The 13,979-nt window shown below is 57.5% G+C and overlaps 1 protein-coding gene across 4 annotated transcripts in view; it reads right to left on the bottom strand.

The window, feature by feature from the left end:
• Positions 1 to 10,887: 10,887 nt before the first annotated feature.
• RNF216 (ring finger protein 216) overlaps positions 10,888 to 13,979 on the bottom strand; it is a 146,258-nt gene continuing 143,166 nt past the window's right edge. For all 4 annotated transcript variants that reach the window (XM_045461628.1, XM_045461625.1, XM_045461626.1 and 1 more), the window contains exon 17: positions 10,888 to 13,806. In XM_045461628.1, coding sequence (XP_045317584.1) covers positions 13,487 to 13,806 — 320 coding nt within the window. In that variant the 3' untranslated portion in view covers positions 10,888 to 13,486. The remainder of the gene's footprint in view (positions 13,807 to 13,979) is intronic.

The raw sequence follows: 13,979 nt of genomic DNA on the forward strand, positions 1-13,979 counted from the left end.
CACACCCAGGCTCCTCACTTCTGGGTCTTTCTGGGCCTTCGGTTCCCTTCTGTCAGAACCAGCTCTGGGGCCCAGGCTCGAATGCCAGAGCAGGAGACGCAGCTCTCGATCCTGCCAGAAGAACCTTCCTCAGTGTCTCCCCATTGACAAGGGCCTGGCCCCATCACATGCGATCCCGCATACACATGGGCTTATGTACATGCATGAGCATGCGTACAGAGTCCTGTGCACACACAAACACACGTGCACTGGAGACGTGTGTGCACAGACACAGAAGTGTTCATGGACACACAGATATGAGTACAGATACACATACGCCAGCTCCCGGGGAACAATGAGCTGTCCTGGTCGGTGGGGCCTCTGAGCTTCCCAAGTGTGTCCGCAGCTCAGGCTTCTCCCCTGTTTTGTTTCTTTCTTTTTAATTAAAAAAAAAAAAAAAAAAAAAAAAAAAGGTTTTTATTTATTTTTGAGAGAAGGAAAACGGAGTGTGAGCGGGGGAGGGGCAGAGAGAGAGGGAGACACAGAATCCGAAGCAGGCTCCAGGCTCTGAGCTGTCAGCACAGAGCCCGACGTGGGGCTCGAACCCAGGAACCGTGAGATCGTGACCTGAGCCGAAGTCGGACGCTTAACCCACTGAGCCGCCCAGGGCCCCTCCTCTCATTTCTGGGGCGATCTCAGAGGAGGACACTCCAGGGCTGGCTGTGCCCTACCTCCTGCAGGGTCAGAGCAGTCTCTTCCTGAATCAGGAGGGATGATAGGTGACCTCCGGTGACCCCACACTGAATCATAATGGGAGGCCGCAGAAGGATCTGGACTCTCTGGGGACCCTCCGTCCTCAGTTTCCCCCATTTGAGCAGTGGGCGACTGGCTCCCTGGCAAGATTGTCCAGATGGAGGAGGGGTCCTGAGACCCCTGGGGCAGCGAAGAGAGAAGGGAACAGATGTGGCCTCCCCAGGCAGAAGGAGGCGTGGAGAAAGGGCCTGGGAAGGGGGAGGAGGGGCGGGGTAGGGTGGAGCGTTTGGCCCGAAGCCCAAGCCTCTTAGTGGGGCCTCTGGGCTTAACCAGGAGGAGGCTCATCCTCCAGGAGGTGTGAATCAGCAAGACAGAAGCTGCACAGACTTGGGGGAGGGATATGCACTCCTCTCCCCCTCCCTGGGACCCAGGCCTGACCCCCTGGGAGGGGAGGGGCAGACCCACCTTCCAGGAAGCTCCTGCTGGTGCCAGGCATTGGCAGGTCCTCTGCACGGGTGACTACTTGATCGTTATTATTATCCTAAGAATCGCGGTGATAAAAGCAAGAGGATGACCTCAAAGGCTGCCTGACCCCAGTCCTTCTCCCCCCAGCCCCGCCCCCAGCCAGGGTACCACCGTTGGCTATGTCTTTTACTCTTCTGGAAAACCGGCTGTTACATACAGTACCCACAGATAGCCCTTGCTACGTGTCGGCTACTAGCCCCTTATTCACTCACTTAGTCCTGTGACGGGCTGAGTTGCGTCCCCCTTAAATTCTCATGCCGAGGCCCCAACTCCCAATACCTCACCATGGGATTGTGCGCGGAGACAGGGTATTTAAGGAGGTGATTATGAGAGGTCGCCGAGGTGAGCCCCACTCCAATCTGTGTCCTTGTAAGAAGAGGAGATTAGGAGACAAATTTGCACAGAGGGAAGACCGTGTGAGGCCTCGGGTAGAGGCCCCAGCCCAGCCGTGCTGACACCTTGATCTTGGACTTCCAGCCTCTGGAGCCAACTGCCACCGTCCCCATCCATCCCAGCCCCGGGTAGTGGTAGTGAGTCCTGCTCCTCCCATTTATTGGTGCAAAGACTGAGGCGCAAGGCGGTTATGAAACTTGCTCCTGGGTGCAGCTGGATTTATACAGAGAAACATAACCTGTCTGTACAGCACATAGACGCTCGCGGGATGGGTTCTCCCAGAAACAGACACGCACTCAAGGCCAGGGGGCTTATTTGGGAGGTGACCCCGGGAAACAGGGAGGGGGGTACATGAGCCTGAAGGAGGACGGCAATAGTGTGTGAGCGCCGTGGGCGACCCGGGAGACCGGGATTCACCCCGCAGAGCCTCCCCGCGAGGGAGCGTGCGGGCGCTCACCGGCTGGCCACTTCCTTAGTGGTTACCCTCCAGCACTTTGGACTTTGCGGTCAGCTGCAGCCAGGGGTGAGGGGAAGTGAGGGGGAAGCCGGGGTGGGGGACTGTGCGTCCAGGGGGCAGCTGGGGGGGAGACGGGCAGGCCTGCGGTTCACAGCAGCTCTGTGCTGGGCAGGGGGGGCGCTACGTGGCAGGGCTGCTCTGGCCTCTGCCGCTGTGCCAAGATGATCAGGACCCCGTTGGGGTTCTTTTATTGTAATTCAGTAAGGAGATAATTTGGGACGGTGGTAAAATGCACTGACACAGAACTTACCGTCTTCCCTGCTCCGAGTGGCCAGTTCAGGGGCATTAAATACATCCGCCACCACCATCCGTCCTCTAGAACTTTCCATCTTGTTGATTATTTACAAAAACTGTTTTTAAATGCTTATTTAGGGGCGCCTGGGTGGCTCGGTCGGTTAAGCGTCCGACTTCGGCTCAGGTCATGATCTCACGGTTCGTGGGTTCAAGCCCCACGTCGGGCTCTGTGCTGACAGCTCAGAGCCCGGAGCCTGTTTCAGATTCTGTCTGTCTGTCTCTCTCTCTCTCTCTGCCCCTCCCCTTTTCACGCTCTGTGTCTCAAGAATAAATCAAAGCAAAACAAAACAAAACAAAACAAATAAATGCTCATTTATTTTTGAGAAAGAGAGAGAATGTGTGAACAGGGAGGGGCAGAGAGAGAGAGGGGGACATAGAATCTGAAGCGGGCTCCAGGCTGTCAGCACAGAGCCCAACGCGGGGCTCAAACCCATGACCCACGAGATCGTGACCTGAGCCAGAGTCTGATACTCAACCGACTGAGCCACCCAGGTGTCTGCAGAACTTTCCATCTTGTAACATGGAACTCTTGCCCCCGGTTCAACCCCAATGCCCGCCCCTCCCCTGGCCCCCTGGTAAAATCCATTCTGTGCCAGGGATCTCGGGTCAGTGGAATCTCACAGTGTCTGCCCTTCTGTGACTGGCTTATTTCCGCACGGTGTCTGCAAGGCTCATCCACTTGGACCGTGTGCCAGAATCTCCTTCCTTTCTGCGGCGGAGTATAGTGTCCGTGGGAGGGACGGGCCGCCCCACCGCTGGCCGCCAGCTCGCCTCCGCTCTGGCTCTTGGGAGTGCTGCCACCGGGAACACGGGGGGAGCCGATCTCTCTCCTCGTCCCTGCCTCCCATTCTATAGGGTCTTGCTGCGTCCTATGGTCATTCCAGTCTAGTGGGGTTTTTTATTTTGAGTAGCTCCATACGGTTTCCCTGCAGTGGCTGCACCATCTTACATTCCCGACGACAGTGCGCCAGGGCCGTATTTTACTTTTTTTGCACACACGGGATCGAGTGCCCCCAGGGCCCCTTCCCTTCAGGGATCTCCTGACAAACGTGCGGTTTCCTTACCTGCACAGGCCGACCTCGCTCTGGCTTCTCCGCGACCCACCTGACCCACCTCGTCCGCCGCTCACGGACATTCACATCTGTCCTCCTTGTCCTGAGCGGCACACGCTGCTGAATGGAACAACAATAGTAGGCAGGAGTCCCTTTTTTTGTTGGTTTGCTTGTTTGATTAGAGAGAAATAAAGAGAGGGAGAGAGCGAGCTGGGGAGGGGCGGAGAGAGAGGGGGACAGAGGATCCAAAGCAGGCTTTGAGCTGACACCAGCGAGCCCCATGTAGGGCTTGAACTCACGAACCATGAGATCATGACCTGAGCCAAAGTCGGACACTCAACTGATTGAGCCATCCAGGCGCCCAGGCAGGAGACTCTGGGGTCACTTGACATTTTGATAGATGTGGCCAGATGGCCTCCCTGCAGCCCCGCCCCAGCTGTGGGTGAGTGTATCTTCCCCGACCTCGACGGAATCGCCCTCGAAGCTTCTTGCCAGGCTGAAGCCTGGGTCTCACGGAGGCAGGAAGTACAAATGTCACCCCGTGTGGGTTAGGGGGTTCGTCTCTGCTAACGAGGAGCACCCAGGCTCGGCGGGGCCTCTCCACCTCATCTTCCTGCCCACCGCCTTCCTTCTTCCCAAAGCATCACTGGCAGATTTGGGGGGTATAAATAAAAGCCTCCACAACTCTCAGGGCCCCAGATAGAGTGTCCCCCAAGAGCTGGTCCCTGGTCCCCACGGCGGCAGGTGGTGGCCCGGGCTGTGGTCGGCTGCTCTCCACCTGGCCCTAAGGCCTCCCCGCCGGGCTCCCGTCCACAGACCCGGGCAGCCTGTCCGGGCAGCTTTCTCCTTCTTCGCTCCTCTGCCCTGCACAGCCTAGGCCTCCCCAAGCTCTCATGTCTGTCTCCTTGACTCAGGGAGGCCACAGTCTCTGCCCGGCTTCCGGGTCCCCTGCTGCGGCCCGGAGGCTCTCCTGGAAGGCGTCGGGGAAATCACGGAGTCCCCTCCTCCCGGGATCACTGACTTTGCTCCTGTTGTCCAGCATCTGAAGGGCACTGTCCGGGGAGAGGTAAGCCCCGTCCATCATCCTTGTTCCTCCATTATGACCAGAAGTGGTGCTTCTGCACCCCAGCCCGCCCCCCTTTCCTAAAACAGCATCACGGAGAGATGACTCATGCACCATATAATTCGCCCACTTAAAGGGTACAACTCAGTGCTTTTGTACCTCACGGATACATGCAGCCGTCACCACGGTCAATTTTAGAACATCTCATCATCTCAGCAAGAAAGACTGTCGTCTTTTAGCTGCCATCCCCTACCCCTCCAGGGCCCCTTCGGCCCTAAGCAACCACTCATCTACTTTTTGAATCTTTGGGTTTGCTGACTCTGGTGGACATCTCACATAAATGGAATCGAACAATCTGTGAGCCGCTTGTGTCTGGCTTCTTTCGCTGAGCACCATATTTTCAGCCACGTTGTAACATGGGTCAGCCCCTTCTTCCCTTTCTATGACCAAATAACATTGCGTTGTACGGATAGAGTCCTTTTTATCTCTTCATCAGATGGTGGACCTTTGGGCTGTTTCCAGTTTTGGGCTACTACGGATAATGCTAAACTGTCACCGTATTAGCAAACATTCTAGGGGAGCATCTCTGTACCCTGAAAACCCCACTCGGTATCTGGGCCATCAGGACACCTGTAAAATTAGAGACTGTTGTAGCTGGGAGGGCCATTCGGGTTACCCCTTTCCTTTTACAGATGGGGAAACTGAGGCTCCAGCTAGCAGGTGATTTACCCACCATGACACAGGTGGGAAAACCACTTGGCCACATTTTCTGATTCCAAAAACAAGCCGATATTTATGTGGCTTCCATATGTCAGACTGTGTCCTCGCATGCAATAGCTCACTGAACGTCCCACAAACCCCCTTCTGAGGTGGGTATTAAAAAAAATTTTTTTTAATGTTTGAAAGAGAGAGAGAGAGAGGCAGAGTGTGAGCAGGGGAGGAGTGGAGAGAGAAGGAGACAGAATCTGAAGCAGGCTCCAGGCTCTGAGCTGTCAGCACAGAGCCCGATGAGGGGCTCAAACTCAGGAACATTGAGACCATGACCTGAGCTGAAGTTGGACGCCTCACTGACTGAGCCACCCAGGTGCCTCATGAGGTGGGTATTTATAGCCTCGTTTCAGATTTATTCTCTCAACAATGATTTCCTGAGCAGTCTGGACCCAGAACCAGTGCGGGAGACACACCGAATATTCTCCATGGCAGGAACTGTGGAGAATATTCCATGGTAGGGACCGAGTCTGAGATGGCCCGTGTCGCGTGAAAAGAGAGCCCACGGAGGACCGGGCCTCGGCTCAGAGCCGGGAAATGGCGGAGCTGGGCAGGAACGTTTTTTGGCAACATCCAGCCTCCAGGACGTTCTAGGCTTCCTCTTTGGCCTGGTTCCCCATCAGAGGGGAGGGACGGGAGATGTGTGTGTGGGAGGCATCAGAGTCCCCAGAGGTCTGAGGCTGGGCCGGTTAGGACAGCCGTGTGGGCTGGGGAGCCATGTGGGTCATCCACTCCGTGCCCCCGTCCAGGCCTGCCCAGGGCCCCAGCGGGGGCCCTCGAAACCCAACAGGGCCTGGGGCCAGGCTGGATCTGATCCTGGGGGTGGGTTCTGGGGTGCCTGGGACAGGTCGCAGAGACGTGTGCCGCCTGCAGAGTGCCCTTCCTTTGAGCTCTGGGCACGTGTTCATCTTCTGGACGCGGTGGCCCTCAGGACTCGTGTGTCTCTCCATGTGAGCTGCTGGGAAGGTGAAGCTGCCTTTAAGGACCCGGCCGGGCCGCCTGGTGGAGATGCGTTTCGGGAGCCCTAGTTCCCGGCTGTGTTTATTTTAACACTGTAGCTTTGCCTCTGCTCCAGTTTGTTTTTTCTGCTTGTTTTATATCATGTGTTATCTTTTTGGTAAGTGGCCTCAATCTCGATAGAAATGAGAAGAGAGAGCGAGAGAGAGAACCAGACGTGGGACAGAGAAAGGAAAGAGAGACTACGAGCTGCCTAAAGGTGGCTGCGGCCATTGTCTCCCTGAAGTGACATCCTGGGCACAGGTGCACAGCCCCCCTCTCCCAGGCCGTGCACGCCACTTGTCCGGGACTTGGTTCAGGGCAAGCTGGGAGCGGCGGTTTGTGGTCCCATCTCTGCTCCCTCACCGGGGTGGCTGGGTTTGACCACTTGACGGGCCGGCAGGGTCCACCCCCGGCCTCTCAGAGGTCAGTGCCCTGCTGGAGGGAGGCTCGGGCTACGAGGGGTGAGGCCGGCGGGGGCTGTGGTCTCAGCTGAAGCCCAGCGGGGAGCAGAGCTGCCTGGCTGAGCCCTCGACCTGCAGCGCTGTCAGAATCAGCACCTCGGGGGCGTTCCCAGCCGCCACGGTGGCCTGTGGTTTTCCGCGACGGTAGATGAGAGGCCGGAGAAGCAGGGGCCAGCTGGAACCAGCACCCAGAGGAACCGGAGAGCCAGACAGAAGGCTCCGAGGAAGGTCTGAAAACGCCCGCGGGTGCACCAGCCGTCCCGGGCTGGCAGACACCAGCCCCGCGGTCTCCCCCTGCTTCCCTGGCCTCCGCTCTGCCTGTCCGGAAATCCCGGCGCCCTTGGCGCCCTGGTCTGGCCTGCTGTCATCCCCAGGCCTTCAGGACTGGGTCTGAGGTCGGATGCGCCGTCTGGGCTGAGGACGTGGCCCCCCCCACTGCGCCCCACTGCGCCCCGCGCGCCCCGGCCCCTGCTCCCTCAGCTGCCGTTCCGGCGCCTCCTCACTCCACAAGTCCCCACTGGCGTCAGGTCCCCCTGGACTCTCCTGAGCCCCCCGGCACGTGCTCCCACCTGGAGCCCAGGAAGCAGCCTCCCCCGGGACTCCGCCAAGGCCCTGCGGTGATTCCCAACACTGAGCGGTTGATCGAAAAGGCAGATTCCCCGGGAACCCCCAGAATCACGGGCCCCGCAGCCTGCATGTGGACAAGCCAGGAGGACAAGGAGCTGGGTTGTGGCTCCAGTCTCGGATCCGGCCACCATGATGCCTGCCCCATGCCTGGGCCACGCCCACCGCGTCCCCCTGTCCCCACCTGCCTGGCCTTTTAGGTGCACGTTTCTTGTTGCCCGGTTGAACGGCAGGCCCAGGCCAGGTGGCCACCGCCCGGTGCACACGTGAGACTGCACAGGACACGCGTGCCTGAGATTCCTGCGTGGGGCTTGGGGCAGCCTCACGCGCACCACGGCCGAGGGCAGGTGGGCGGGGTGGGACCTGCGGAGGGGTGAGGGGCAGCGGGAAGGGGGCCGGACGATAGCTCTCTTCAGGATGAGAGCCTCCAAGCTCTTTTCCCACCTCACGCGATCATCTCAGCCTGATGAAGAGGTGCCGTCATTATCCCCCCCTCAGCGGCAGGCTTAAGTGACCTGCTCGGCTCACGGGGTGCCGCCCAGCACCTGCACAGCCTACTGGACGGCCTGGGGCCTGTGTACCATCCCCCACTTGGGGGAGAGGCAGGCCCAGGTGATCCTGGTGACAGCAGGTGCTGTGGAGGGCCAAGCCAAGCCAAGGTGGTGGTGAGTTCTGGGCTGTCTTCACCAAGTTGTGCTGATGAAAGGAGAGGAAGCAAGAAGGGCAACCGCTTTCGACAAAATCCTGACCGAGAGAGAAGACACACAGATGGGGCTTTAGGTGAGCGCCACACCCCCCCAGGGGTCATGAGAAGACACAACAGCAGGCCGGACAGGCGCAGCTGTGCACCAGCTTGCAGAAACATGATCACAAGAAGTCCAAAGAGAAGGCTAATGAGCCTGCGGCAAAAGGTTCTAGAAGCAGCAGCTAAAAATCGTCTTTGGGAAGCTCATACCTGGCTAATGTTCGTGGTGGGTCGCCAACTTGTGGCTGACCGGTCCTGGGAGACATTATATACATCACAGGGCGAAACCACTCCAGAAGGAAATGCATCAAAATATCCCCCGTAGTCACCTTTGGGTCACAAAGCATGTTTGTCTTCGTCTTCACACTTTTCTGTGTTTTCAAGTTCTTTTCTATCTCGAAACGTCTGTAACTGGCAAATGTGTATACATCTCTATCACTTCAAGGATGGAAAAGAAAGTTTGGACCTCACAGTTACAAATGCTTCTAACCTAAATAAAAAACAGTCCACTTTGCAGAAAGAGGTGTGCATTCAAGGGGTGCCTCCCTGAGGTCAGATTCCAGGATAGGGTTCAGGGACCCTGGTGACAAAGGCGTGTCAACGAAAGATGAGAACACTGTCTGGGACTGGTGGGTGGGGGCTGCTAGGTCAAGGAACCTGGAGAGCAATCTAGCAAAAGCCATGGCAATACACACACCATCTTACCTTTTCGTTCACGAGGCTACTCCTGGAAAGAAGAGTCACTGAAACATCAAAGGGGGTGCTCAGTGAGGTGTTCGGTGGTGGCGGGAAGTTGGAAGTCCCAGAATTTTCCATCAGGGCGGTACAAAGACCCAGTTAGACCTGGAGGGCACTCCATGGTTAGAAAAGGAGAAAATCAAGTCCTGTGAAAGGTATGGAATCACTGAAAAAAAATTTTTTTTTTTTTACAGAGCCCAACGTGGACTTAACCCTGAGATCAGGAGCTGAGCTGACATCGAGTCAGACACCCAACCAAGCCATCCAGGCGGCCCATTTAAAAAAAAAAAAAAAAAAAAAAAAATTGGGGCGCCTGGGTGGCGCAGTCGGTTGGGCGTCCGACTTCGGCCAGGTCACGATCTCGCGGTCCGTGAGTTCGAGCCCCGCGTCGGGCTCTGGGCTGATGGCTCGGAGCCTGGAGCCTGTTTCCGATTCTGTGTCTTCCTCTCTCTCTGCCCCTCCCCCGTTCATGCTCTGTCTCTCTCTGTCCCAAAAATAAATAAACGTTGAAAAAAAAAAAAAATTAAGTAGGCTCCATGCCCAACGTGGGGCTCAGACTCACGGCCTTGAGATCAAGAGTCATGTGCTCTACTGACTGAGCCAGCCGGCTGTCCCTTGGGATCAATTTTGTTACCAACCAGGGCGGCAGAGCAAGTGGGTGTGGGAGTGGAATGTGCTGGCAGGAGTGTGGGGAGGAGCAAGAGGACCCTGGTGATGAGGGTGGAGGGTGGAAAAGGTGGCAGAAGACGGGAGAATGGCCATTACCCCTTTCCTTACTGGGGGTGTGGGACAGTTTGCGACTAGGGTGTGGCTGCCAAGTACGAACAATACTGAAAGTGTACTGGAATGATGATGACAGGGTGGCATGAACTTGTTTAGAAGCTGGGAATGCAGGTAACTTTTGTCTTGGGTTGATTTCAGTGTACTTTTTTCAGAGATGCAAAACAAAACAAAACAAAACAACAAACAAAACCAAAAAAACAACCCCAAAAGTATCACTCAGTAAAGTTGCAAACGGCAGACAGGACCGACCAGATCATGACCTCAGCCGAAACAGAGTTGGACGCTGAAACGACTGAGCCACCCAGGCGCCCCTAGCCCATGTTTCATTAAAATAATTTTTTTTGATGTTTATTTTGAGACAGAGTGCAAGCGGGGGAGGGACAGAGAGGAAGACACAGAATCCAAAGCAGGCTCCAGGCTTTGAGCCGTCAGCACAGAGTCTGACGTGGGGCTTGAACTCAATGACCACTAGATCATGACCTGAGCTGAAGTCAGATGCTTAACTGACTGTGCCAACCAGGTGCCCCAGAGCTCGAATTTTATTAAATCGCTGAGCACGGTTTGAGCTCGTGTGTGCTGAGGTCTGCTGGCCTGGCACATGGTGGGTGCAGGGGGGGGGGGTTGCTAGGACAGGCACGTGGCTCCAGAGGACTTGTGGGGGAGGTGGCCCCTGTCAACCAGCTTCCCTGCCTCGATGTTCTGTCTCATAACGTCATGTCCCAGTGCTGGAGAACGAGCTTCCTCCCACCTCACCCAAACTTCGCCTGGTCTCACTTGTGCAGGTGGCTCTCCAGGTCAATGGGTGGCTTGTCACCCAGGCCTGGAAGAGAGGCTGAGCATGTCTTCTGGAAGGGGATTCTGGGCCAAGAAACCAACCAACCAACCAACCAACCAACCCCTTTGTGCCCAACTGGGCCTCTGCAGCCACTCAAGCAAGGTTAGCATGAGACATCACCCATTGCCTTCTGGGGAGGGGCGGGGGGGCAGGAAGTGGTCCTTCCCCACGTGGGGCCGGGGCCTCGGGCTCGCTACTCTGGGCTCACACCCTGCGGATCTGCAGCGGCAGCTGGAGGTCAGCTCCCAAGGGGCGGGGAGCCGTGTCACCCTAGACCCGGACACTCCCCAGGACCCTGCCACCCGCCCACGCAGCCCCTGTGATTTCACCACGTGAACGGACAAAACCAGAGGGGACATAATGCACAAACATTTATTTACAAAAAGTCGAAGTTACATATGGTACAAGCTTTTTACACACAGTAGTTTAAACAGAATTCTTTTTATGTGTTTTTACTACCGGAAGGTAAAGAAGAGAATTTAATAAACTAATCATTTTTGCTATTTTTATACAAAGTGACAGGTCATGCACATTTTTTTTTAAAGTTTTAAAATCTTTTGCTAAGTGCAAATACTAGATTCCTCTCTCCAGTTTAAGGCAAGTAGAACGGGACTGTCGCCGGGCAGTCTCTCGTCTGGGGGAGCAAACACTGTGGCCCAGAGAGGGGAAGGTGTCAGGCTGCCTCTGGGATTTCTGCCTGTCCCCGAGACCGGCTGATCTCTGGGGGTTTCCTGTCATCACACCTTGCAGCCACTTGCCGGCCCGTCAGAAGGGCCTGCTTTCCCCCAAACCATCACTAGTGCAGACTGCTTCTCAAGAAACCTGGGGTCCTCTGGGACACAGGCACCTAGAGGGACACTTCGCGGACAGGTGGGGACTCATGCTAGTGTCAGAACTTGTGGCAATGACCTTCCCCCAAACAGCAATCGGGCTCCTGCAGACAGGTGAGCCACTCCACAGTCCAGCTCGAGGAGGAACGTTAGAAACCAGGCACGCTCAGTTCAGAACAGCAGGAATGGATCCCTAACAGCTGCATATGGTGACAAACAGCCAAGAATTCATCCCAAAGGAACGTCCTGCTTGGCCTTGGGAGGAACCAGTTATTCTGGTCTCTCCCCCTCTGTGCCAGCACCTCCCGTGCCAGGTTCTGGTGGACTTGCTGGATGGCGGTGTCAGGGGCAGGCCACCCACCCGGAGCCCCCTTCCCTGGGCTAGAGGGCACAGGGGGGCTGGCTCATTCCCTCCTTGGATGAATTGGCTCAGGGGGCCTAGAACATTCTGGTGTGTCCTGGGGTCACCCTCCCCATTTGGTGGGATGTCTGCTAGAAGCTCACTGCTTTGAGACCCTCCCTTGGGGATACACAGAGAACATGTTTTTAAGGTACTTCAATCCTGTCACCTGTCACCCTTGGCGCAGCTCTCCCAAGGCACGGTCGTTCAGGCTACCAGCAAGGCAGAGGCAGCCTGACAGGGGCTCCCGGCGGCGCAGACCTCTCCTCGTGAGCCCCGATGACGGTCTGCGAAGCCCTCACCTGGAGGAAGCGCAGGAGGAAGAATGGGCAACTTAGCAGATTTCTCCCCAATTTAACCCTTGAAATACAGGAGACAGTGATGGCGGTGGATGACCCTGGGGCACGGCCTGCACGGAGATGGGGGACCGGCCATTAGGCTCACCCTGCTGTCTGAGGTCTGTGCACACACGCTGGGAACCCCAAAGCCATCAGAGATATAGTGACGGCGACAGAGACCAACACTGGGGAGCCAGGCAGGGCCGCCCCCCACAGAGGCCTGTCTCTGCACGCGGGCGGGGTGGGAAGTGGCGCCCCGCGGTGAACAGGCAGGGCCCCCACGCTGGACTCCGCTGGCCTCAGGCGGAGGCAGCTCCGAGGATGGGTGCCGGTGTAGCCTGGGTCGTCTGTCCCCCTGCTGAAACCCACTGCCGCCGCCACCAGACCTCAGGGAGAAGGTGCTCACTGCCGGGCTGGTGGCGAAGGAGGCTTCCCGACAGACAGCTGGGCTGCCCGGGAGGGCCACCAAACCTGTCAGGGCTGCTTCATAAAGATGTTCTGTCTGGCGAGCGTCAGGACCGTCCCGCCCTCACCGGCCGCCTGGTGTGGGTGACAGACTGGACTCTCCAGAGACTGAGCGAGAGAAACTCTAGTAGGCCACAGAAAACCCAGTAAGTTCAAAGCGAGTAAATGGCAAATATTTTAAACTACAAAACAGAACAGACAGCACGAGACAGCTCTCTGTGGTCTCAACTGAGTGGTCCAAGGGGAAAGACCCCTGAACAGTCACGGTGGTGGTGGCCTGGGGTTCTGGATTTGGGGGGACACGGCCCACAGCCTCCCCACCCTGAGCGGTGCTCCCAGGCCTGGGGACTCTGATGGCTCTACCCCCACTTGATGGGACCAAGTGGCTTGGAGCAGCAGGGCATACCTCTCTCTGGGTGGGCTGTGGTATTGGGGTGGGGGTTGACGGTGGGGAGGGAGAAGAGAGCCTGGCTTCTGGGATGTGGTCCAGGTGGCCTGGCTCTCTCCAAACTGTAGGAGTTGCTGCGTCAGTTTTACGACGCTTCAGGCTGCACTGTGGTCAGGAAGGCCTACGTGGTTAGGGGAGACACTCTGTAGTCGGCCGGGGGAGGGGCAGAGGCAGACACCACCTTGGCCCCGGCAGGGCCAGGACTAACCGCAGAGATGGGCCGCCCGGTGGGGAGGGTCCCTGCACTGGCCACTGGCACGGTGGGACACTCTGGGGAGGTTTCACTGCCCCCTTCTCTTTGGCCCCGTAAGTGCCAGGCTGGTCCTGTTACAGGTGCCCGGGGGCAGTGGCCCTTCCCAGGAAGGAGCAGGAAAAAACCCGGCCCATCTTTCCGAGAGCCCGGTCCATCATGCCTATTTGACAGGCACGGCCCCGGGAGTGGGCGGGCTCCCCGGACGAGACCAGGCCGCGGGCGGTCAGAAGCGGCGCCGTGGCTGGGGGCCGAAGTGCATGGGCAGGTTGTGCTCCAGCGGCACGTGGACGGGCGCGAAGTCATAGTTGACGCGCACGTTGGGCAGGGGGGGCACGTAGGGCGCCGGGACGGGGCCCATGTTGAGGGGGAAGTTGTTGAACACGGGCCGGACGGGCGGCAGAGGGAAGGGTGGGTGCACGAAGGCGTAGGGTGGGATCTGTGGCTGGTGCAGGTTCTGCGGGACGGGCCTCGGCAGGGCTTCGATCCGCTGGACTTTCTCTGGAGGCTTCTCCAAGGGGGGCCCGATGCGTTTGAAGGTGTTCTCTGAACAGGAAATGGGATTTAGCAGAGGAGACCACGAAAACCCACGGTGCCTGTGTGCGGGGCGGGGCCGGGCCTGCTCATCTCAACCTCCATCCTGCCTGCCCCAAGCGGGAGGCTGAGGGCCTCGAGAATGAGGCGAGGCCAGGAATATCTGACCTTCAGCGTCATTCTTA

Source organism: Leopardus geoffroyi, chromosome E3 (genome assembly GCF_018350155.1).
Source record: "Leopardus geoffroyi isolate Oge1 chromosome E3, O.geoffroyi_Oge1_pat1.0, whole genome shotgun sequence".
Lineage (NCBI taxonomy): Eukaryota > Metazoa > Chordata > Mammalia > Carnivora > Felidae > Leopardus > Leopardus geoffroyi.